Source organism: Pangasianodon hypophthalmus, chromosome 25 (assembly GCF_027358585.1).
Source record: "Pangasianodon hypophthalmus isolate fPanHyp1 chromosome 25, fPanHyp1.pri, whole genome shotgun sequence".
Taxonomy (NCBI): Eukaryota; Metazoa; Chordata; class Actinopteri; order Siluriformes; family Pangasiidae; genus Pangasianodon; species Pangasianodon hypophthalmus.
The window spans coordinates 16,265,139-16,291,655 of NC_069734.1; the positions used below are offsets into that span (position 1 = coordinate 16,265,139).

At 39.6% G+C, this 26,517-nt stretch overlaps 1 protein-coding gene across 3 annotated transcripts; it reads left to right on the plus strand.

Annotated features, from left to right (window-relative positions):
* Positions 1–912: 912 nt before the first annotated feature.
* On the plus strand, positions 913–26,305 carry LOC113547609 (complement C3). 3 transcript variants are annotated; one of them, XM_034299836.2, is made up of 43 exons: positions 913–1,071; positions 1,353–1,403; positions 1,591–1,620; positions 2,064–2,256; positions 4,397–4,562; positions 6,263–6,333; positions 6,598–6,689; positions 6,783–6,865; positions 7,354–7,441; positions 7,953–8,055; positions 8,780–8,894; positions 9,595–9,710; positions 9,793–9,933; positions 10,317–10,529; positions 11,925–12,125; positions 12,828–12,986; positions 13,179–13,305; positions 13,955–14,023; positions 14,275–14,535; positions 15,639–15,966; positions 16,156–16,241; positions 16,366–16,505; positions 16,614–16,823; positions 16,983–17,046; positions 17,149–17,235; positions 17,316–17,519; positions 18,646–18,721; positions 18,820–18,979; positions 19,610–19,720; positions 19,919–20,063; positions 20,265–20,428; positions 20,805–20,960; positions 21,304–21,363; positions 21,453–21,543; positions 22,550–22,601; positions 22,682–22,769; positions 23,505–23,594; positions 23,688–23,793; positions 23,883–23,972; positions 24,666–24,743; positions 24,827–24,907; positions 24,988–25,135; positions 25,933–26,305. In XM_034299836.2, exons 1-43 carry the CDS (start codon positions 998–1,000, stop codon positions 26,051–26,053), a joined length of 5,289 nt encoding a protein of 1,762 aa, XP_034155727.2. In that variant the 5' UTR covers positions 913–997; the 3' UTR covers positions 26,054–26,305. The 3 variants fall into 3 exon arrangements, with proteins under 3 accessions (XP_034155727.2, XP_053085322.1, XP_053085323.1); XM_053229347.1 differs by lacking the exons at positions 4,397–4,562; positions 6,783–6,865; XM_053229348.1 differs by lacking the exons at positions 913–1,071; positions 1,353–1,403; positions 1,591–1,620; positions 6,783–6,865 and having other exon boundaries at positions 2,116–2,256.
* The last annotated feature ends 212 nt before the right edge of the window (positions 26,306–26,517 follow it).

The window sequence follows — 26,517 nt, forward strand, 5'->3', positions numbered from 1 at the left end:
GGATGGACATGTTAAAGATTTGCACATCCCAAAAACCGTTTATGCCCAAGTGTAATACGTAATCGTATACTTGGATAATCTCACTTAGATACTCTACCTAAGAACTGCTGCTGTAATCGTAAAGACTGTCCTGTGCTCAGCTCAGGACTCTTATTCACAATCCTCTCATACTGAACATACTTCAGCACAAATATAGACAAGTAACGATTTTTATAATTGCACTATCCGGTGTCACCCAGAAGTGGACAGGTTCCATTTTGAGTCTTCTCAATGTTTCTACCTCATGGCTTCTCAGGGAGTTTTTCCTTGCCATTGTCATGTCTGGCCTTATTTTATTTTGTTTCATTTCATTTTATTTATTTGAAGGATTAAAATTCACATCCAGATTTCAGAAGGCTGTATTTCTGTAAAATAATCTTAAATATAGTGAAATTTGTCTAGTATTTCCTTGTGCAAGATTAGTAAACCTATGTCTAGACTTTTTTTTTTTTTTTTTTTTTTTTTTTTTTTTTTGAAAATTCCAAACTTTACATTTTCTTATTCTATTGGCAAATCATTTTGCTAAATGTATGAATTTAGACAAATATTCTGACTATATTCAAGATGTTTTCACTTGCTAAAGTTAATTTTCTTGCAGTGCATGCAAATGAAATTGAATTGAACTGTCTTTTTAAAAAGGGCAGCATTAGATGGAATGGAATGTAAACATTTCAGTAGGATGATAGTTAAAATGATTGGGGGGGAAAATATGAGGGAGCAACTGGGAACAATGTTTTTGTGATTAGCATAATATATCAACCTGATTAGCATAATATACCATGGAATTACTTGTTCAGATTTGTTCAGTGTAGTGTAATGCACTGCAATGATTGCGAGCCAGGATTCACTGAAAATTGTGCAAGACTTTGTAGGACGGTGAAAGAGGAGAGTGTACCTACCTCCGAGCTTAGTTTGTCTGATGTTGCTATATTGCACGTAGCATCTCTTCTCTGTAAGGATGTCTTCTTTAATACTTTTCTTATGGACCCTGTCCATGTGTCACTTTGCTCAGGTCAGCACTGATATCTTGAGGTGAGTACATCTGCAATGAACTTTAGGACTTTTAAGTGTAAGGCTGGACTGCACTGCACTGTTAGTCGTGATGTTCATGTTAAACATCTCACTTGGTGCATGACTAACCTTATATGGTGTTTAAGCCACTGTACATTACAAATTCAGCTTTTAACATTTGCTTGTGTAATTCCCTGGAATAATCCAATAGGGTAGGTATCTGTGATATTATTATTATTATTATTATTATTATTATTATTATTATTAATTCTCCTCCTATTCCTGATATTCCTTCCTGATAGTACTCCTCCTATTCTTGATTTTGTTCCTCATCCTTATCACCCCATTCCAGGGTAAGTACCACAAGCTACTAATTGCTCAGAAAGTGTATTTTCGTCATTTCATTTTTCATTTTGTGCTGATGCCAGTGTAAAATGACACATCGTTTATCAAATGTGAGAACAAGAATATGTAGTAGAGCAAGTGTTGTTTGACAAACTGACTGACTTGTCAGTGAACACGTGTTCTCTGTGTTTACAGACAGAGGCCGGACTTTGAACGGGACCCAAAGTAAGGAATCGTCCTCCCCCACACATACACAAAATCTGGGGCAGATTTCAAAATGTAGACAAACTCATGAAAAAAAAGCTACAGCCATTTGCGATCACAAAAATGTCTGTTATGTTATTTAAGATGTTATTTTTATTGTAGGACTCATTTTAGCGTACGTAAATGTTATTGTCTTGTCGGAGGTACTAGACTGCATGAAGAATTGCCGTCTATGCTACCTTCACAACTCTAAGGCACTCAGTTTGGTGCAGATCTGTATTTTTTCCAGGCCATGCAAATAATCATTGAGCGTCTTGGCATCCTAAAATGATTTTATTGCAACATAATTGAGTACACACTATTTTACTCAAGGTGACAACACAATACCAACCAGAGTCACAGTCTCATGACCAAGCAGTGAAGGCATATGTGAGAAAATCTGGTATTTGCCTGTGTTTTCGCAGGTTTGTTTTAGTGGCTCCAGCAGTGCTAAGAGTGGGACGTGACGAAAATATCCTGCTGGAGGCATTTGGACTTTCTGAGCCTGTCGTCGTTACTCTCTCAGTGTACAATTATCCACAAAGACCTCCACAATTGCTGCAAGCAACCGTCATCCTGAACGCTGATAATAATTACAGCGTACTCAAAAACATAACGGTAATTTAACAAACGTGAACAAAGATAAGACCAGACCTAAGCTAGGCAAGAACAAGAACTAAATACAGAGAGGAAAGTACAAGGCTTTGTAACTAGAGTCCCCAAAGAGTGGGAAACAGGTTTTAGTAATTAAGAGAAGCAGAGTGTTGGGTGTGTGCTGCTGGAGACGGATCTGTGACAGAAGCCTCCTTTCCCAAATTTTGTGCTTGAAAAACCACCACACATATCTGGAAGTCGAGGCTGGCTGGCAAAATCGGTACATGGACAGGAGCTAGACAAAGAGAGGTTCACCCTAAAAAAAAAAAGCACAGACCGAGCAGGAAACAGAATAGAGGTGGATGGTGACGAAGGACCCATTGGAGGGGTGTTAATCCAGTAAGAAGTGAGAAGTGAAATCCTTACCTTGGCCATAACGGCCAGACTGGTAGACCATACCTGCAGATAAAATGGTGAAAATTTTCCTCAGTAGTTTGGTACACAGTGGGAAGACTGGGAAGGGGACTAAGGCAACATGCCTTAAAGAACTCATGAGCCACCACCAGTATCATCAACTTTTGATTGTAGTAGGTTGGTATGAAAGTTCACTGAGAGCTCTGGCCAGGGCCACTGGGGTATGGACAGTGGTTCAAGAATCCTGGTAGAAGGTTGCCCTGGAGGGGCATGCTGGAAGGAGTAGTTGGCTGTATATAACCCCAGGGTACCCAATGATAAGTAATCACTTGGGCTCACATTAGCCTGCACGGACTATGAAACATAAATCTTGTACGATGGTCCAGCTACCCCTGTTGTGATCCCCTGATCAATTTCCCACTGGATGCGAGTGAATAAGTGGGTGCATAATGAAATACACCTGGACTGGTATTCTTAGGTTTAAAATCATAAATATACTATATGGCCAAATGTTTGTAGACACCTGCCCATCACACCCATATATGGGCCTTGCACAAACTGTTGCCAAAAAGGTGGAAGCACAAGTCTTTGTAGGCTGTAGCATTAAGATTCCCCATTCATTGAAACTGAGGGGCCTAAACCTGTTCCAGCATGACAGGGCCCCTGTACACAAAGCGAGATCCATAAAGACACGATTTGCTGAAAGTTGGTGTGAAAGACGTCGAGTGACCTGCACACAGCCCTGACCTCAACTCCATTAAACACTTTTTGGATGAATTGGAAAGCTGAATGTGTGCTGAGCCTCCTCGTCTGACATCAGTGCCTGATCTCACTAATGCTCTTCTGGCTGAATAGGCACAGTGAAGAGATGTTGAATGCCCTCCAGCCATTGTCTCCAAGAAGTTCTTTCCACAGGAGTCAAGTTCTTGTTGAAGAAGACAACCGGATGGAGCTGGGGTGGATATTCTTGCCTCTGATAAAGAGTGGCCACAACTTCCACCCTGGAGGTATTCACGGCCACGACAAATGAGATCATAGTGTCCGAATGATGTATAGGTATTGTGATGAACTTCCTCTTCAAGGAGGTGAACACATCCTCTGCAGCTAGTGACAAGGAGAACTTGCTTGCATACCAAAGTTACGGATGCATCTCCAGTAGAAACGAGTGAATGCCTGAAACTGGTGAAGCTTCCTAATGGTTCTGGAAAGAGGTCAATCCTGCACCAACTCCATATTGTGCTTCTCCATGCGTACACCTCTGGGGGCGGGAAGTAACTTTAGAAAGTGACAGTTGTCAGTGTCAGATGGAATTGGAACTTGTCTGTCTTCACATACAACATGCATTCCAGTAACCTTACCAACACAGTCCTTATGCAACCAGCATTCTATTACAGGCTAGATGAACCCAGGATGAAAAATCCAGCAAATGCTAACGCTAGGTTAGTTAGATGGTCTGATGAACCCCTGCCCCTCCATAACTGCCTTTTTTTTGACAGAGGTGGATAACACTTAAAAGCATGATGGTGGCTCTAAGAGAAATAAAGTTCTTCAAAGAAGAACTTGAAGGCGAGTAGACAAGTTACCATGGGAAACAAGATGTACTGGACCTGAGTCATAAGGAATACCCAAACTAGCAATGAATATGTATGATGATAACTGTGAAAGAGTTCAGGCCTAGGGTATGTAAGAACATATAAGCTAAATACAGATAAAGTTATTTGTTGATTATTTGTTTTGAACACCGTGTCAGATTCCCTGGAGAGACCTATATCGACAACAGAGAGATACTACGTATGTCTGGCTGCTCGCTAGATTTGGACACTTCCAAAAGGTTGAGTACATCAGTAAAGTGTCCTTTCTCTCTGGTTTCATCTTCATCCAGACCGACAAGCCCATCTACAACCCAGGAGACACAGGTATTAACTGTGTAACAATTACAGAACAAGGCATAAGTGAAACCATCTTTGCTCTTACTGCACTATTGTAATTGATTGCTGAAGCACAGTCAGGTCCATAAATATTTTTGACAAAGTTACCCAACTTTGACAAAGTTATTGTTAATTTCGCTGTCTACCACATAAATAATAAATATGATCTCAAAGTGCAGACTTTCAGCCTTAATTTGCAAGCTTTAATTTACTAAGCCAATAAAAGGTCTAGAGTTGATTTCAAGTGCGGCATTTGCATTTGGAATCTATTGCTGTGAACTCTCAATATGAAGTCCAAAAAGCTGTTGGTGCCAGTGAAGCAAGCCATCATTAGGAAGAAAAATCAAAACAAACCCATCAGAGAGATTGCAAAAACATTAGATTTGGCAAACCAAATCAACTATTTGGTACATTCCCTGGTGAGGAAAAACCTCTTCACAACAGTTGACCAGATCAACACCACCCTCCAGGATGTAGGCGTATCTGTGTCAAAGTCAAGAATCAAGAGAAGACGTCACCGGAGTAAAAACAGAGGGTTTACTACAAGATGTAATCCAGTGGTAAGCCTCAAAAACAGGAAGACCAGATCTGTTTTTGAGGGTTTGACAAAAAGATATTAAAAAATGCCCATACAGTTCTGTAACAATCTTATGAACAGATGAGACAAAGAATAATTTGCACCAGAATGATGGGAAGAGAAGAGCATGGAAAATGGAAAGGACTGCATCAGTATATACTGATGATGTGACTGCTGACAAAAGCAGCAGGATGAATTCTGAAGTGTATAGGTATAATGTATTGTATGTTCAGATTCAGCCAAATGCTTCAAAACACACTGGACAGCGCTTCACACTGCAGGTGGACAATGACCCAAAGCATACTTTGAAAGCAATCCAAGACTTTTTTAAGGAGAAGAAGTGGAATGTAAAAGTCCAAAATCAGTCACTTGACCTGAATCCAGTTTAGCATTGTTTAGCATTATTGGCTAAAGGCAAAACTGAAGGCTAAATGCCCCAAGAAAAAGCAGGAAATGAAGATGGCTGCAGTTAAGGCATGGCAAAGCATCACCAGCAAAGAAACCCAGCGGCTGGTGATGTGTATGGGTTCCAGTCTTCAGGCAGTCATTGACTACAACCAAGAATTGCAATCAGATGTTAAAAATAACTATTTAATTTATGTTTGTCAGTTTGTCCAATTACTTTCAGGCCCCTTAAAAAGGGAGGGCCACATTGTCCAAAGCAGGATATTTATAACCCAGAAGTGAAGTGAAGTGAGGCCAAGTATGGTGACCCATACTAGGAATTTGTCCTCTGCATTTAACCCATCCAAGTGCACACACAGTAGTGAACACACACACACTTGAACACACACCCGGAGCAGTGGGCAGCCTTTTGCTGCGGCGGCCGGGGAGCAGTTGGGGGTTTGGTGCCTTGCTCAAGGGTCTCACCTCAGTCGTGGTATTGAGGGTGAGAGAGAGCGCTGGTCATTCACTCCCCCCACCTACAATCCCTGCCGGACCTGAGACTCGAACCCACAACCTTCAGGTTCACCTTCGGGTTGCAAGTCCGAGTCTCTAACCATTAGGCCCCGACTGCTCCCGGAATATGGATGGCAGTGTGGTGCATTGTGCAAAAATGTGTTTTAATTTTGATAAAATAATGCCTATGTTTGTTTGTTTCCTTTTACAGTGCGCTTCAGAGTTTTTGTCTCTTCTCCAGAGTTTCAGGCTTTCAATAGCACAATATCTGTCGAAATTCAGGTAGACCCCTAATGTTCTTAATGTAATGAAAGACCATTTAGGAACTCGTAAAACAGTGTACGGTTAATACACTTTTTAGTAAATGTTGTTTATGCCGTACCAAATTGAGGCTGTTTTAAAAATCTATTGAAAATTATTTGTAAATGCTTTGATGTAGTGGGGCAATAAGCATTGGCCAGGCAATATAACAGACCTTTCTTAAGTTTTAGTGAAGCCATAATATGATGGCGCTCAATGTCATTTTGGTAATCTCTGCTTTTTCAGAACTCTGATGAAATTACAGTCCATGCCGAATCTGAGGCCAAAGCAGCAGACGGCATTTACTCCGACACATACGCACTCTCGGACATTGTCAAGTATGTGTGGAAGTCGTGAGATATTCACAATAACTTCTTTTTTTCTTAGTTTTTCGAGGTTGCTCATCCTTAAACATTTTTACTGTTTTATAGAGAGGGCAAGTGGAAGATTGTTGCCAAATTTGACCACTTGAAAGAGAACATGTATAGTGCAAATTTTGAGGTGAAGAAATATGGTATGTCTACAAATTTTACTAAACTGGAGTAATTCAGGACCTGAAAAGTCCTGAAACGTAGTATAATATTGCATGAATTTACCAGTAAAATAGACTTAAGACTAAGGGCTCTAATGGCTGTAATGATTTTTTTGGTATCTTTATCGTTAAAAAATGTGGCACAAATGTGAAAAGGATTTGGGTTTAAATGAATACATTCTTAAGAGGTGTTGGCTGATGCGATATCCAATCAGATCAGTTCCTCTCATTCCAGGTCTTAAGAGAGCTCTTACATCATGTTTCTTGCGTGACAGCTTGGTGAAAAATGATTTGTTTGCTTCACATTTTGCAAAAAATCATTCACATTTGTGTGAGATATGGTGGGAATCACACCTTCATTTTGGCAATACTATTGTCTATTGGGTCTATGGAACGTAGTTAATGTTTGAAGATGTTTGAAGATGTTTTGCTTTGTTGTTAACAACAAACCTCTTACTGAAACTTTGTAGAACTCCCAGCATTCAATGTCACACTGATACCGAAAAAGTCCTATCTGAGTTTAGAAGATAAAGAGTTGGAGGTGCAGGTGTATGCCACGTAAGTGCCATCTTACATAATTACACAGTGTCTAATGGCTTGAGAAAAAATTAAAATTTGTCATCTATATTTTGGGCTGTAAATACACACAAAAAAATCTAAGCAACACTAGTTAAGGCCAATATTAAATACATAAATGTGACAACATTAATTAATTAATTAATTAATAGTATTATGCCCTTATAGTCCAGGAAAAGTTCTTTTTTTCCTCTCACCTGGAGGACATGGGAGGAAACACTATAATTAAAGACATTGATAAGAATGAAAGAAAAAATATCTCTGTTTATCATGACAGAAAATGAGCAACTGTCAGTCATTCCGAATTCACATGTTGGCCATATAGGGTATATCTGAGCAGTCAAGGTTTAAGAGTCTTGGTCGAGCGCCCAGCTGTGGCGACTTCTAGAAATGAGACTTAAAGCAATATGGTTAGTTATGTAAGTGTAAGTTAGTACAACAGGATCATTTTAAAAGATTTTCTTTCTCAATAGCTTCTTGGATCTTTCCTCAGATATATGTACGGTGAGAAAGTGGATGGTGTCGCATATGTGGTGTTTGGAGTAGAGAATGATGGAGTGAATGAACGATTCTCATCTATGAAGCAAGTAAAAAATGTGAGCGAAATATAAAGGTACTGTATGGGACCTGATTAAAGTAAAGATGGAAATTGAAACTACATTTCCTCCACCATATCAAATGTCCAGTCTTTCCACTGAGGTCTATGTTAGTATGACATGAACTGCATGCTCAATTGGGTTAAGGTCTGGTGATTGATGTGGTTTCTTTCTTTCTCAAGACATTCTAAATCCTTTTTTTATTGGCTATGCACAAGGCTTGTGCAATGGCTCTGATCGATTTTCCCTCTTTTCTCCCGTATACAGCTCTCTGGTCTTCATGTTAGTTTATCCTTTTTAACAACAAATGCAGTATTCACAGGCAAAACCCGGTGCTCAAACCAAGAGTAGCCATTCAGAGCTATTAATTGTTTAAACAGTCAATCTGACAGGGCACACCTGGGCAACAAGAAACACCTGTCGGTCACATGTTCCAATATTTTTGAACACTTGAAAAATCGGTGGGTTTAAACAGAAGGCGTGATGTTCTAAGTTGTTTAACACGTCTAGATGTAGATATCAGGAAATGAAAGCTGAATTCATCGAATATTCATCTTTTGATCTCAAACCCAAATGTCTTCAGTGTGTATATATACTGAGTGTGTGTGTGTGTGTGTGTGTGTATATGTATATTTAAAAGCATTCCCACAATTAATATTGGTGAAGTCTTCATTCATGCGTCCAAATGCTGGCAATTTCTGTTTTTCGTTGCTGTTAATTGCAGCTGGATGGTGGGAATGCCACGCTCACTGTTGCTGAGCTTAAGAAAGCGTATTCTGATATCAACCAATTAAACGGCTTGTCCATATACGTCCAAGCTTCCGTGATGACCAGCACAGGTAGGATGCCTTTGTTTCCTCATATCACTCTATGGGCCATATTTAGAGATGGCGAAAGATATGGCAATAGATACGGATGCTTAACTTGATTTTTGTCCATTCAAATGAATAAATTTATCTATGTGTATGCAATATTTACATTGAACTTTACAGCATTTGATAGACACCCTTTTCTTTCCAGAATTGCTTAGTAGGCTCCATCCCAAATTAGATACAGTATATTAAGCTGAAACACTTTTAGAGAATGTGGGGATTAGTACAGCTAGAAAAAGTACAAGTCAAGAGTTTTTTCCATTTCTTTTCAGAGTAGGTTTAGTGCTCACTTAAGTGTTGAGGGCTGTATTCAGGGTTGGCCACGCAAGTCATTTATGAGGGGAAAGGCACTCGTACTAAGAGTTGGCTTACACAGCTGCTTACACTGGTTTTCTGGGCTTCCTGTTGAACTGAGCAGCTTATAAAATAGCACTTGATCCAGTACATCATATTATTTTGCACAATGGACTAGAGTGGCAGAAATTGTGAAGTGCCTGTTTTAAGAGCGACACCTTCCCCGGCAAATCTGAAGTATAAAACGCGTGAAGATCATTCCAGTATTCTGAATGGACCAGTCTGAGGTTACTTGAGGTTATATGAAATAAATGCAAACATATCCTATTCCCAAAGTGTCTCTAATGTATGTTGGTGAACTGGCGTTTTTCAGGAAGTGACCTTGTAGTGGCAAAAAAGACAGGCATCAAAATCGTCTTAACGCCATATGTGCTTGCCGTCGAAGACACATCAAGGTTTTATAAATCGGGCCTACCCTTTGACTTAACGGTAACGCATACATGATAATCAACATATGGAGAATTTAACTGCTTTACGGTTACATTTAAAACGGTTGTATTTTGTGTCTCAGGTTACGGTTAGCCACCACGACGGCTCCCCGGCTCCTAACGTTCCGGTTAAAATCAGCTTCCTGTCCACTCCTGTCACAGTGCACAGCGGCACCATCAAAGTGTCCCTTAACATGCCGTGTGGATTTAGCAAAAAGATTATAGTGAGTCAAACACACACACAGACCTATTATGTGAATAATATACAGTCCAGAGTTAAATGACATTTATGTTTACATATTAAGTGACTTGCAATTAGTCTCAAATAGAGATGTACCCTCACGCCATTAAAACACAACAGGCGACAGTTGGCAAGGCTTCGCGTTGTGTTAGTGTGAACATGTGCTTTATATAGTCCTTGACCCGGAAGTGAGTGAGACCGAGTAAGGTCTTTAGAATTTGGAGGAGGGCACCCTCTGGTTGCATGGCAGCCAAATGTCCTGGGCAGATATGATACATATCTGTATTTGTATCTTTATAGAACACACTGAATATCCTTATGTATCTTATGCGTCTCATATTTGCTAATAGTTGCTCATCAATGCAGGTAAAAACAGTAGTCCCAGATTTGAAGCCGGAGCAGCAAGCAAAGACTGAATGGTTGGTGGAGGCGTTCTCACCTTTCAGCCCTGCAGATCCGAACCAGATTTACATCACCGTAGACAAGAAGGCGGCAAAAGTAGGAGAGACGTTAGACTTCCAGCTGCACCTCAGCCTCAGCTCCCACAAAGAAAACTACTTGGGGCAGATTTCATATATCGTGAGTCACACACAGCTTATTGTGCTCTTACTGTTTAGTGTGCTCAGTAAAGGCTATATTTATATATATTAACATTATTACTAAACTCCCAACCTTTCCAACTTCAGTTAATACCCGGAGACCTTGATTTACTAAGATCCCAAATGAAGTTAGAGATTTACAAAGAATACTGTATTTGCATAAATTGACATGTTCAAATTGTTTGTGTGTGTGTTAATTGTTCTCAATAGACACAATGAGTTTAGAGCTCAAAGACAAAAAAACAACAAAAAGAACAACTGAGAAATTTGGACAAAAAAACAAGCAAAGGAATAATTAGCATATATATATATATATGTGTGTGTATATGTATATAAATGTATATAAATGTGTGTGTATGTATATATATATATATATATATATATATATATATATATATATATATATATATATATATATATATATATATATAATGTATTATATAAACATGTAATACAATGAAAATGAAACAAGTGGCTCTAACAAATATTAAGCATTTCATAAACATTCAAGGGGGAAAAAAACTATATACTAAGTCAAGACAGTTTCTTGAAAATTATGATGGAATAATTTTATCCTAAGGAATATGCCTGTAATGACTAATGAGGGGGAAAATGTAGGCTGCTTTTCGAAAGAGCTGGGGTTTGGTGTGCTCATGATCACAGTGGAGTGCTTCCAAAAGTTTAAAAAAAAAAAAAAAAATTCAGAGAGGCACAAAAGGGACATCAAGCACTTTAATAGGATCATCTGTCCACTTGCTCATTTGGGTAATTATCTAATAAGCCAATCGTGTGGAAGCAGTGCAAACACATAAAATATGCATATAATATAATGTGCAAAAAAAAAAAAACAACTGAGAAAGAAAAGGAGACGCTTGAATAACAAAAACTGAATGAAATGTACTGAAAACAGAAATGATTTCGTACAGCAAATTGTAATGCTGTTTATCTCTAATCCTAAAACTCTCAGTGCTGAGCATCCTTCCTGTGCTGTACATGATGCTGAGTTTAAAGTCACTAACCAAACTCTACTGTTGGTTATCATCCTCCAGTTCTGAAATACTCCTCCTCACTGAACCACACCCTGGAAAAGAGCACATATTATACACTATAAGCGTACACTCACCTGTGACCGCGTCACAATAACCGAATTCTTTAGGCCAATAAAACCTGATATTACTTGATGTCAATATTAACTGAAGCTCACAACCTGCATCTGCATGATTTTCTGCATTGCACTGCGGTTACATGATTGGATAATTGCATGAATGAACAAATGTTCCTATTAAAGTGACCGGTGAGTGTACATAAATTCAGTGTATTAACTGAACGTCAAGTTTTGCTTCCTCACTCACTCGTTATTTCCTGTACCGTCTAGGTGTTGAACAAGGGGAAGATAATTCATGTGGGCAAGGTGAATAGAACAGAGGATGAAGTGACTACCGTTCCCCTGCTGCTGACTTCAGAGATGCTGCCTGCGTTCCGCTTCGTGGTGTACTGGATTCTTCCGTGGTCGTATGCAGTAGAAGTGTTGGCCGATTCCATTTTGGTGAAGGTGGAGAGCCATTGTCTGGGATCAGTGAGTCAATTTGCCTTAGCGTCTCTCATGCTCTGTTTACTACTTAGTCATTCAGTTCTACAAACAAAGAATAATGCACTTGGGGGTGTGCTATTCTAGGAAAATAATCAACGATGGCATGATATAATGCAGCCTGGTGCACAGTGGAGTTACTGTTCCAGCATGTCCCAAGATTCCATGTAATGAACGACAAGCTATGCTATTTATTTGTTTATAGTTCCATTTAATATTGTCCGTGAGACAAGTTAGTTCCTTATTTAGTACTTATTTAGTGAGGAAAAAAAAAACGCAGCTTGTCATGTTAACATGAAACCTCGGTCCTGAAGACTTTCCTGCGGTGGAAAACCGACTGAATGTGACAAAGTGCTGACTCCTTCCATAACGGTTAATTAAAAGTCTCCTTACAGAAAATATTCACGATTAGACATTTTTCTTGGTTAAATTGCATTTTTTAATCTGTTTATGTGTAGTGTCCACCGCAGGAATCCCTGTTACTATAGAAACTACTGTATATAAAGCTGTGAGTTGCCACTGGCACTGCTTTCAGAGATATTTTCTGGAAAGTCACAGATTTCTTGCTACTTGGAAACTGCCTCCTGATTTACATACAGTATTGAACATTTTCAGCACAATTTCATATTCATATTAACCTTGTTACGTCACATTCACTAATTGCTTCAACATAATGTCGGCATGTTGTAGCTCAAGGTTGAACCGTTGAAGGGTGAAGTGAAGGACTCGTATGCACCAGGCGACAGCTTTGGCTTTCAAGTTAGGGGCGACCCCGGAGCAAAGGTCAGCCTGGTCGCCGTAGACAACTCCATTTTTCTGCTGAGTAAGAGCCGGCTGACGCAGAAGAAGGTGATGTGCAATGCTCTACAATAAATGCATTAGCATTGCTTGTTATGTTATAATAATAATAATAATATACTAGTACTGTTAAAAAAATTCTTGCAGTGATTTAGAATTTTATATTTCAGTTGTAATTTATTCGAGAATGCTGATGAATCGCTCGGTTATGATTCTGCCGCTAATCCAGTTGTATACCACCAGATTTGGGACACGGTGGGACAGGGGGATTTGGGCTGCTCTACAGGCGGAGGGAGGGACAGCATGGGTGTGTTCAAGGATGCAGGCCTGAATTTTCACTCAAGCTTCCGAGAATCAACCAGTCATACTTGTAATATATTACTTTTTTTATATTATTACAAAATATATAGATGTACATATAATATATGTGCAGCATGTGTACAGAGTTTGAATTGTGTAATATGTTTTAATGCATGTGATGGATGACTTGCCATATTTCCCACATATGGTGAGTACTGCAAAGGTTATAGTGGTACAGTACACTGCAGATAGCTTGGCGTGAAACATCTCATCTCCATCCTATAGTGGAGACTAGTGATGGGACAAACTGAAACTGCTTATAAAATGAATAAGGAAATTTAGCACAAAACACTGCTCTGTGAACATTACCTCTTTGTAAGAAAGTATTATATTTTCCAGACCTGGAATATACTAAATTGTTTGCTGATATGCTGACCAAGCAGGCACCTGGTCTGACCAAGCTCTGGTGTAGTTCGTTCTCCATTACGGAGAGAGATTCTTTCATTTAAAAAAAAAAAAAAATCATCTGTATCATTCCCAAAACAACAATCAAGCCCTAGGATTGACTGAAAAATCAAAGACCTGTTTCTTATCAGTGCTGTTGCACTACTTGCTGAATAAAATAGCACTGATGAAGTTACATCACTCCAGTTCATAACTGATCTCACTTATGCACAGGACTATTAGATGGATTCTAATAACATTTTACCTTTGATTAGTCCCACCGTGCTACTGGAAGCTCAGGGGGAGGCGCTCTGTTGAAAATCTGCGTCTCCGGGACAAGCTTGGTGAGTGACTGAATTCAGTACTGCTAATTTCATGAAGGTTTTAGGAACCTTCAGCATCAAAAGAATGAATGCTAAGCATTTATTAATGGACACTAGACAATGCTTTTACTCAGAAGATACATATTTAGAAGTTTTCCAAAATGATTCACCAGAAAACAATCCTAGAAATCTTATTTAATATAAACCTTATGTGGTTGCTTCCTCTGTACACACTGGTGATTGACTTTGTGTGTGTGTGTGTGTGTGTTCAGAGAAATCCTATACCAACCAGGTTTTACAGCGCTGCTGCTCTGATGGCATGAGGGAGATTCCCATGCCGTATTCATGCCGCCGCCGTGCTCTTTACATCACTGAGGACTGGAGCTGCGTGATGGCTTTTCTCTGGTGCTGCACTCAGTACAGGGGTGAAGAGCTGGGCATCATCACCTCGCCACCACCCACCACTCCAGAGCCAACCTTGCCCACGAGGGGAAGTGTATTCACAAACCATTATGGTCCTATAATTTCTGAAGGTATCTGTTCCCATCTTCACATTTTCAAATTTCATTTTAAATTGTATCTAAACTTGTTGAATTCTCTTATCTGATTGGTCTGTATGAATGTTCTCTATAACAGCAACTTTGACAGTAGTTTCAGCTGTAATTCAAATCGTAGGTTTTATATTAACATACTCATTCAAGGGGACAATGTATTGCAAATATATTGCATAATATAGTAATGTTTTCTGTAAGGAGACATGTAAACATTTAGATAGATAGATTCTCCAGTGTCAGAGTTTGTATTGGTCAGTACGTTTTCTGCCACAGGAAAGTCTTCAGGACGGAGGCTTTAAAGCTTGCCAGTTTCTTGGTAACATAACAAGCTGCATTTTTTTTTTCTTTTATTAACTTCAAGAGAGAGGAAAAATTTGCTATAATAGTCACTATTATGTAAGTGATAAACTGACTAAGTTTCGTGAACGTTCTACAACATTAACTATAAACAATTTAAAATCTGTTGATTAATAAATGAAAAATTGTACTTGTTGGCAAATCACTGTAGGACGAGAGAAATAAACCTTTCAGGCCATGCTGTTATAGGAAAATAAGCCCCTTGAGGGTAATAATCCCCCCTGTGAATAAGAGTGACAGCCAATTGTGTGCATCTGTGAACTCATGTATGTGGAAGAGGGCAGATAGTGCTTTCGTCTGAGTCTTAGGCTGCCCTGTGGTGCAGCATGAGCAGCAGATCGAAACGATGTGGTAGCCAACTTCACATGTCTGGGAGGAAGCACTTGCTAGCTTTCATCCTCTATGACTGGTAGCTGTCGTGTGCTGGAGAGAGCTGGCAAGTGGGTAGAACTGACAAATGATCAAATTAGGAGAATGGGGTAAAAAAAAAAAAAAAAAAATTGGTGCTACATTATGGCATGATTTGAACAACACTTTGTAATTTTGTTGTGTATTTCAGTATAGCATCAATGTTAACAATGTAACTATTTCACATTTTCTGATGTTATAACCATTTTATATTGTCATGATGAACCATCTTACCAGTACACACCCCTAGTTCTTATAACGTTTGATCACTTTGTTAATCACTAATGGGTTAATCACCAACATTTCTTATCTTTCAGACTATCCTTCTTTCCATGGCTTTGCTGTCATGCCTGGCATCCCTCCTTTACGTATTGGCATTCCTGGAGCTTCTCGTGGTGTTCCTACTGCTGTTAGTCCTCGTCCTGCACTTGGTTTCATGATTGTGCCTGGTCCTGGTGCTCGTGTTGGTGTTGGTGCAGGTTTTATTCCTGGTGGTGGTGGTGCTGGTGGTCTCACAGGAACTCCCAAATCTAGGGTGAGGGATGCGTACTATGACAAGCTAGACGATATTTATGTACGCACCAAGTTCTTTGAGTCCTGGCTGTGGACAGATGTCCAACTTCCTGAAGCACCTGGGCCAGATGGGTAAGTGTGATATTTTTTTATGGTATCATATTTCTATATAATTGTATATGCTCTTAAACTACTGTTTATTCTACATTTTTCTTGTATTTGTTTTTCCTTAAGTCCACTTAAAGCAGGCGGGGGATAACGATATTAAAACCCCTGCACGTAAAAACCCTGCATAGGAGTGCACCATATTTACCTTTTCAGATTTGCTGTTGCACCAGTGCAGTCCGTTCTCCCCGATAGCATCACACAGTGGGGGATTTTGGGCATTAGTGCATCATCTAGTACAGGTACTCATCTTCCAATCAATTTCTCCATCTCTTCCTGTCTGTCTGTGTTCAGTTCTTCTATATGTCCCTGTTTGTTCATCTAGCTACGTATCTTTTTATACTGCACGTGCCATTGCTTCTGCAGGTTTCTGTGTGGCCGAGCCGTTCAACATCCGAGCATGGAAGCCATTCTTCATCAACCTACGTCTTCCTCGCACCGCAGCCAGAAACGAACATGTTGAGGTCAAGGCCGTGCTGCACAACTACGTGAGCAAGGACCTAAAGGTAACTTCAGCACACGGTGTGTTTATAACCATAGCTCATGACGATATCGCCGTATTTCATGGAAAAAGCGACCACATATTTAACACTGGCCATCGGCTGCGTGTGTAGGTGCTGGTGATCCTGGCAAAGACGGACGACATGTGCAGTGTGGCGTATACCGAGGATCATAAGCAGGAGGTTTTGGTGCGAGCTCACTCCTCCGTGCTCATCCCCTACACCGTAATCCCGCTCCGAGTGGGAGAGCTCCCCCTGCAGGTCACTGCCGTGTCGCGTAGCTTCTCCAGACGGGATGCAGTCCGTAAAACTCTCCGTGTGGTGGTGAGGCTTGATATGGAAACTTTATTTCTCAAACAAGACTGTATTGTAAAATGATCGAAATCAAGATTGTTCCTATTGGCTGAAAGCTGTAGCGTCAATAATTCATAACGTATAGACTAGATATAGTCAATCTTGTTTGTTTTTCTTTTTTTGCTGCAGTTGGAAGGCATTCAGAAGATGGAAGTGAGGAGTTTTGTGTTGAATCCTGCTGAGAAAGGAGACGGTAGGAGACCACTTCCTGTTGCCTTCATTTAATCAGTCAAGAGAATTCATATGGACTTAGCGTGTGCATGTGTGTGTGTGCGTATGTGTGTTTGGTCCTTAGATGGAAATCAGCTGATTCGGGTGGATAAAGCTAAACTGAGTTCAGTGGTTCCCAACTCCGCTCCAGAAACATTTATCAATGTCAGAGGTAAAATAATAAGTTACTTCCTAGCTTGACTGACTTTATTGAACACTTCATTTCATTTCATTTCATTTCTGTGTGTTTAGGTAATTTGTTGGCCGACAGCATCGATAACTCCATCAATAAGGACTCACTGGCGGCCCTGATCCGGATGCCCGGAGGCTGTGTGGAGCAGAACCTGGCTAGCATCACACTGCCGCTCATCGCTGTTCACTATCTGGACCGCAGCTCACAGTGGGAGAGTGTGGGTTTGCAGCGCAGAGAGGATGCCATCGCCTACATTAAGATCGGTAACATGGATAGATGTCGTAAATCTAATGTCAAATTCTAGCTATTTAAGAAGTGTACAACTCAAATGCTAGCTAAACAAGAAGCCATGTTTGATTGATTTGAGTTCATTTTTGATACTCTGGGGCAGAAATGCTGCTATGATTGGTCACTCACAACCCCTCTTTTCTTCTGGAAACAGACCTTGATCTCATTCAAAATAGAATTTGAGATATATTAAAGGGCTTAAAGGTGCAATAGTACTGTTTTAAAAAAAATTCTTAGTAATACAAATAATCTGAAAAACATGTAGAACATGATAAAAAAAAAAATAACTGTTTAAGCTTTGGTCTCAGCACAGGTGTATTATGTGGCTAAGAAACCCCATTTCGAGAACTACTTTACAAACCACGGTGCTTGTATGTGTTTACATGGGCCTCCTGTCAGTCATTTTATAGACACTCCTCACTCCGCCCCCAATCTTAGTCTGTTCGGAAAGAAAAAATATATATAATGGATATCGGTGAGCTCCCAGCATTGCCAGCTAATTATCCTGTAAGCAAAAAAACTCAACTACAAGAAACACAGTATTTGGATCTTCTCTCAAGCAACATTAGCATAATACTAGCTAGGTATTTATCGCCTCGTAAGGTAATATTATCTTCCCTAATGCGGTACAACAAACATTGAAGTAAGGCAAGCCCTTAATAAATAAACAGCCTACCTCATCGAAAGTGATGACAGTCGACAACTCTAACTGAACTCTGCTGGCCACTGTAGATTTCAGGGGGCGGAGCTTTGTGTACATGGGCGGGAATAGTGGGGCGGGCTCAAGGAGTGAACATATCACTCCAGTGTTTTTGAAGTGCACCTGCTTAAAAGCTAGAGACTTAATCTTGACCAATTTTGACTAATCTTGATTAATGTAACCTTTATTATATTCATCACTCAAAAATAAAATTTGTTTAAAATTACTGCATTCCTGTGCAAAGATAAATAACCAAAGCTTTGAACCATTAACGAAAATCTATTGCTGTACATATATTTTGGTAATTTTTTTTTGGATTGAGATCAATGTCTCTGTCTAGAAGAAAGATACTGTTTAAATGCAATAATAATAATAATAATTTATCTGTGCTTCTGTCTCAGGCTATGAGAACCAGCTTAATTATCGTAAAACTGATGATTCATATCCACCGTATCTCAACGAAGGAACCAGCACCTGGTATTTATACGATTTATATGATATGTGAGATATAGTATTCGGTCCTGTGAATCTATCCCTGCTTCTTTAACATAATCTTCCTCCTCTCTTTGTCACAGGATCACAGCGTTTGTGGTGAAGGTGTTCTCCATGGCTTATCCGTTTATCACAGTGGACAAGCAGCACATATGTGGCCCGCTGCTCTACCTGCTCAAGCACAAGCAGCTCTTATCTGGAGCATTCAAGGAGGACAACCCAGTCTATACCACCTCCATGACGGTGAGAGGATAGACTTGATGAAGATGTAGACAAGTTGACTAACAATATATGCCATTTATATTGTTAGTCAATGTATATGCCAATGTATATGCCATTGTGTTGTGCATGAGCCAAGTGCCCACTACAACTACAGTGTATTTTATTAAGAATGATGAACCATGTGGTTTGGAAGTAGAGGTATACACAGGACTGTTTTTTTTCCTCCCCTGCCCATTCCCACATGCTCCTGAAGGAATTCTGACTGATCTTGCCCACTCGAAAACTTATTATTGTTTGACCCGTATACCCAAAGCACGTTCTTTGAAGTGAAATCTGGCATTCCAGAGTTCCGTATCTCGTGCTTTCCACGGACAGGGTCTCAAACAAGGACGTCAAGATATTGCAACACATTTTCAGCATTCAGTGATTGTTTTAATGAATTTAAATAATGGATTGTTTCATAATATTAGATTAAATGAAGGCAGGCTTTGATTATAAGTGCAGGGACAGGTGCCAAAATTTATATAACTGATGAATTTATATGATTATAAGCTATGTGTTACATCAAATATAGCTGGTAATGGACATGTATTGAAACAAACACACGTGGGTTTGGCTGTATTGACTATGTAATGCCATGCGTGTGTGTAGGGAGGTCTTCAGGGTTCAGAATCCAGGGAAACTCTGACTGCATTTGTACTGATTGCATTGGCCGAAGCTAAGAGTGTCGTTACTTGCACTGGCCAAGAACTGAACCCGGAGGTAACACACACACACACACACACACACACGTTTGTCTTACTATCCTTGTGAAGATGTTCCATTGACATCAAAAAACAAAACATAACAAAAAAAAAAAAAAAACTCTTCTGGTGATCGTCCCCACAAAGGCAAAAACTGTCAGATATTTGTGGGGATATTTGGTATTTTGGACTCTACTCTATCTCTGTTCTTTTGCAGGTGAATTTTGTAAAAGCAGGGTACTATCTGAAAGCACGATACCAATGGCTGCAAAGGCCGTATTCTGTCGCAATTGCATGTTACGCACTGGCTGTGAGCAATCTGGGCTGCTCGAAGAGAGTGTTGCTGAAATTAGCATCAGCAGGTACTCTCAACCACACCTGGATACATACAGTAGTTGCACTTACTTGTCTAAACATTTGCTGTTATTACAGCTTCATTTGTACAATATGAAGTCAGTAAAACTCAGTGGCTGGACTTCAGCTAGAGTGGTATAATATTGATGACGTTTCACCCACTAAGGAGCCTTATCTGAACGTTTTCTTTGTCTCCCTTTTGATTTCAGACCACACACACTGGCCAGACGCACAAAACCCATTCTTCACACTGGAGGCGACAGGTTACGCACTGCTGGCCCTGCTTAAAGGTGGCCATATTCAGGAGGCTGCTGCGCCGTTCAAGTGGCTGAATCAGCAGCGACAGGTCGGGGGAGGATACGGAACCACGCAGGTATCAATTACTAATGAATTTTGTAGTGACACCTGAATTAAGTACAATTTTTTTGAGTAAAACATAGAATTAGCTGTGCACATGCAGCAAAAAGACTGTCCAGGTACCTACCTAACTGATTCTTAAGTTTTCCAGCAGCTAGATTATTATTATTTTTTTTTTTTTTTTGCTCCTGAAACGTTCTGATCTATAGAAGTGTAACATGTACTGAAGCATGGTGGTGGTAGCATCGTGTTGTGCGATTCTTTTACTGTAAATAGGAGAAACCTTTTTACTTATAAACTCACCACACAGGACTACCAATGCATGGATTTAGCATTGCAGGTGATGCATTTCAGTGTGTGGCGTGTGACCGATTTCCTTCCTTCTCTCTTAGTCCACCATGGTGGTACTGCAGGCTCTGTCAGAGTACCTGGTAAAGAAACCCCCTCCAGTTGACATGATCCTGAAGGTGGTGCTCAGCGTTCCCGGTAGCTCAGATACTCACTGGGCCTTCACCAGACAACTGGCTCATGTGGCACGTTCCTCTAAAGTCAGTGTTTTTAACTCACTATTCCTTTTTCTTCCTCAGTCATTGTTTCTCCCTGCCTTTCTCTGTCTTAGAAATAAAGAGGTTAACTGATTTTTACTTTTTATTATTATGGTAACTAACCATTTGCTGACCATCTGCTAATGAAATAGCTAGGAGTAACAAAATTCTTTTATGCTAACTTCCTTCGAATGTCTTTCAGACTAACAGCTATAATGTGTTTATTTTCATCAAACCAAATAGCTTTTAGCTGAATATGTTCTTCCTTCACTGTTTGTCCTATATGACATTTGCTATCTGTGGGTGAAGCTAGTTTGTATATGTAACACTTTTTTTTGTCACACAGGTGCCTACAGATCAGAACCTCACATTGGTGGCCTCAGGAAGTGGTCAGGGGATACTGGAGGTGTGTTCTACATCACCCATAAAACCCAATTATTAGCATTTTTGATATCTTTTAATATTTGCTATTTCTTTCTTTGTCTCCCTCTGCAGGTGGTAACGGTGTACAACGAGTTGCCTGATGTACATGAGAACAGCTTGTGTAACGGATTTGAGTTGAACGTTTCTATTAGCGAGAGCATCGGTGCGTCTCCCCTTAATTAGAACTTCACTTGCTTTCTATATACAGCATCATTAGGCTACTGCAAAACTGACCTAATGAGGGTAGAATCTTAGCAGAGAACCTCGTCTGTGATGCTAGAATACTGATATAACGATTAGGTTACACAGATACAGATAATGGTATTGAGTATTGATCCGATACACGTTCCTTTACTCATGCTCTGATACCGAGGACATAAAATGACAATCTGGACATAATTTCACGATTAATGATGTCAATCAACACAACTGAAAAAAACATCTTAACCATAAAATTCAGTAGAACGTGTTCACTCCTAGCAGCACATGACAGCAAACAAAAAAATGCAGCAAACACTGGCTTGATGATGTCTATAGACAACGCTAGGTGTGTGAATGCAACAGCTCTTACCCAGTATGTTGTTCTTGACGATCAGCCGCTATCGGTCATGGACAGCAAAGAATTCTGAAGCAATGAAAACAATAATTGTGGAAGTATTTTCCGGACTATTTTCAAAACTATTTGCAAATTGTATTTGCAGTTGCATTTTCTATTTGTGGACGCATAAGCTGTGTCAGAATTGAAATGAAAATGTAAATCGCATATTACTGTTTGCATTTTCGTTTACACAAACGTACAATGTCTGCCAAACTTCAACTGGAAAAGCAAAGTCCATTTGCAATTGCATTTCCCATGCCTTACAAGTTATGATCCTGTCATATCGAAAAAGCAGTAACAATTACCCCGCTTGCTATTTCAATGTATAAAAACAATAAACAAGTATTAGGACAAAAGGACATAAAAATGAAAGAATAAACAATTGGCAATAATTATTCACTTAAAATAGTTCATTGGTAAATTAGTAAAAATGCAGGTATACAGGTATTAACTAAAAAATAGGTTTATCACAGTCATAAATAGTTTGTTTAATGACAGGAATGATGAATGGTGTGATCCCTGTAGAAAGAGCTTTTGTCAGAGTGTTATACAAACATTTTGTGTGTTACAGAGAAGCCTCCAGCAGAAGCTGAGAAGGTGTATAGACTCAGCATCAGTGTAAGGTAAGCCATTAACTCGTAGATGGTGTACACGTAAGAGCACTGTGGTACTGTATACATTAGGATATGTTTTGCCCAATCAGAGCTCTGGAGCAGCATCAGGTGCGCATGGCCGTGCTGGACATCAGCCTGCCTACTGGCTTTGAACCAGAAAACTCTGACCTGGAGCTGGTGAGAAACTGAAGATACAATCTGTATGGCTGAAGAATTCCACACAATATCGTGTCATCTCAAGGAAAGCCTAAGTGCAAATCGCCTTAATCAAAAAAACACAACAGCAAAATCAAAGACACAACAGCAAAATCCAAAAGATATCACCAAAATCAGACACACGACCACAAAATCAGACACATGACCACAAAATCAAATACACAACAGCAAAATCCAAAACATAACACCAAAATCAGACACACAACCACAAAATCAGACACACGACCACAAAATCAGAGACATGACCGCAAAATCAAATACATAACAGCAAAATCCAAAATATAACACCAAAATCAGACACACGACCGCAAAATCAGACACGTGACCGCAAAATCAAAGACACACGACCGCAAAATCAGAGACACACGACCGCAAAATCAGACACACGACCGCAAAATCAAAGATACAACCGCAAAATCAAAGACACAACAGCAAAATCCAAAACACAACAGCAAAATCAAAGACACGACCGCAAAATCAGACACGCGACCGCAAAATCAGACACGCGACTGCAAAATAAGACACACGACCGCAAAATCAAAGACACACAACCGCAAAATCCAAAAGATATCAGCAAAATCAGACACACGACCACAAAATCAGACACGCGAACCACAAAACCAAATACATAACAGCAAAATCCAAACCACAACAGCAAATCAAGCTTGTCAACTCTGTGTGTTTGTGTATCTACAGCTGGCCAACTCTGTGGATCGCTACATCAACAATTTCCAAGTTGTAGATAATCTGAGCGATCGAGGATCTCTCATCATTCATCTGTTCAAGGTAACATGGAGGAATATATGCTGCTGAGGCTCATCTCCTTTTAGTGAAATACTGTATTATAATGTTCTCCATGTACATGTTATGTGCTTTCAGGTATCCAACAAAGCGGCAGACATCATCTCCTTCAGGCTGAACCAGAAGTTTAAAGTGGGCCTCCTGCAACCGTCTACAGTTACTGTATACCAGTATTACAACAAAGGTACACACGAGAGTGAATATTTATATATCTTTACGCATTTCTCTGGATGTTACTGAACTGCGAGTGTGTGTGTGTGTGTGCATTTTCAGAGAAGCGTTGCAGCAGGTTTTACACTCCACCAGAGGACAAAGAGCAGCTCAGTCAGATCTGCGAAGGAAACATTTGTCGCTGCACAGAGGGTGAGCTGTTGCATATTCATACACAAAGCTGTATTCATAGACTATATGGCCAAAAGTTTGTGAACACCTGACCATCACACCCACATGGGCCTTCCCTAAACCGTTACCAGAGAGTTGGTAGGATGTCTGTGTATGCTCTTGTACCACTACTGTGGTTACTAAAGATTAATGAATGAATGAATGAACAGAGCTATTTATATGTTCATATGGCAGCAATAATTATGTAGCATAGGATTTCACTTTGAGACTTCATGTTCATTAAATTCAACTAAATTGTGCAAATTTCAATAGAAATCACTTCAGTTAGCACTGTGTTCCAATCAGAATGCACCAACCTACATAGGCAGCATATAGGCCAGCATTTGCATCCTATTTCTATTGGAGCTCCCTTATTTTGGCCAAATTTCCTGAATGTTTGAACAAACTTGGCAACAGATCGTCGCTATAGGTGGACTGATTGTCTCACTGTCAGCTAATAACTATACGTGTTTGTATTTGTGGTTGTCGATTACCAAAAAAACTAAAACTAATGACTTAACGTTGTTCAGTTGAACAGTTTGTTATCTACTCACAGGTAAGCCCATAAACTAGCATGTACTAGTGAATAGAGGTAATGCTAATGTATGCTAATGTATGTGGATTTAGGTGATTTAGGTGATTAACTTAATATGACCTCTAAAACCGTCTCTGTAGGCGACTGTTGTATTTTGAAGAAGGGCGCTTGGACAGTTGCGGCAAGAAAGAAGGCTGCGTGCAGCGGGATCCACCACGGTAACCATCACACATGAACTTTATGCTAACTGATTTCCAGTAAGCTAGTATTCCATGTTTAATGCGCATGCTCTGTTTTGCAGTGTTTAAGGTTAGAGTGTTGAATGTCAGTCAGAGCCAGTATGACAGATATGAGCTGGAGATCCTGCAAGTCATAAAAGAAGGTGTGTTTTTCTCCAAATATTGTTTGTAATGTCGTGTTGCATTTGGTCTGTTACTTTAAACTGTGTTTGTGTGCGCACAGGCTCCGAGGCTGGTCTAAAAGCAAAGGACAGGCGAGTGTTTCTTTCTCACGCCGGCTGTAGGGCGGGGCTTAATCTGCTCACGGGGGAGGACTACCTCATCATTGGCCCATCCTCTGACGTTTGGCAAGCAGGCAGTGACAAGAACGGGTAACATTAAACACGAACCCATTATCTCAGTAACATAGCTACACACTGACGTGTACATACACAGTACATGCTCCTAGACAGACAGAAGTGTATGTATAATAAATACTCTGACATTACACACACACACACACACACACATGCACTGTATATATACAACCACTGATGCAAAGTACAGACCATGTGTCTTACGAAAAACAAAATCACTTTCGTTATACAACATGATGCTGTCACATCCTTCACAACATTTTGTAGCTATTATTTAGCTAATATAACAACAAAAAAAAGAAAACCATAAATGTGGAAATAATGCAATTTGACTAGAACAAGCAATTATAAAATATTGTCAGAATGCTGATACTGAAAAGCCTCCTCACATCATGCTAATTATAATGATAAATCTAAATTCATTCAACTGTATTTAATGCTAATATTAAGAAAAATAACACAACAGTATGCAAAATGACAAGGAGGTGGGTTATGCACACTGTTTTTGGTGAAAATTTTCAGTCTTTAAAATGAGATCACTGGCCAAAAAAAAAAAAAAAAAGATTAAAAGGTTGAAAAGATTTGGTCTATGCTGATATAACACAACTATTTAACTGTTAACTATTTAACTATTACCTGTTTAACTGCTCATATTTCTTTATTACATGCGGTATATTCTAGCCCATCTTTATAAATTTTTCTACAGGAAATTGGAAAATAATGATAGCTGTGCATTTGCATCAGGAGAATAAGACCTGAACATTTTGTAGTGCACACGTGACTCACTATCATTTCTCTTTTCTCACTTTCAGTTACACATACACACTGGGGAAGAACACTTGGGTGGAGCATTGGCCTTCAGGCACGTGTACCAAATGCAGAGCGCTGGACAATTTTAGCACAGAATTGCTGAACACTGGCTGCCAGACCTGAAAAATACCACAAACACACACACACACAGTACATTTCAAAAATCTGTCTAGGCCGTGTGCAAGCATGTATGCAGCCCGCGACATGCGCACATTCGCGCAAATGTTTTGTGTCAAACGGTCTTTTGTTTCATTTAAATCTTATATTCTTTTCATTTGTCAATGTTTATTTGCAAATTGGTAGTTTTATTAATTGCTTCACTGTTTTAGCAAAAAAAAATTTTAGCAAATTAATAAATGTATTCTCATTTCAGTACCTTTTGTTTTGTCCATTTTCTGTTAAACTCACCTACATTACAATGTGGGTTCTTCCAAATTAAAATAAAGGTCAAATCAGTTATGTCATACATGTTATAACACATACATAACATTACAGACCACATAGCAGTGGTAGTTCCTGGCTCATAATTTATGTTTTTGATTAATAATGTCTGGTTTATATATATGTAGCTTGTATACTATGGGACA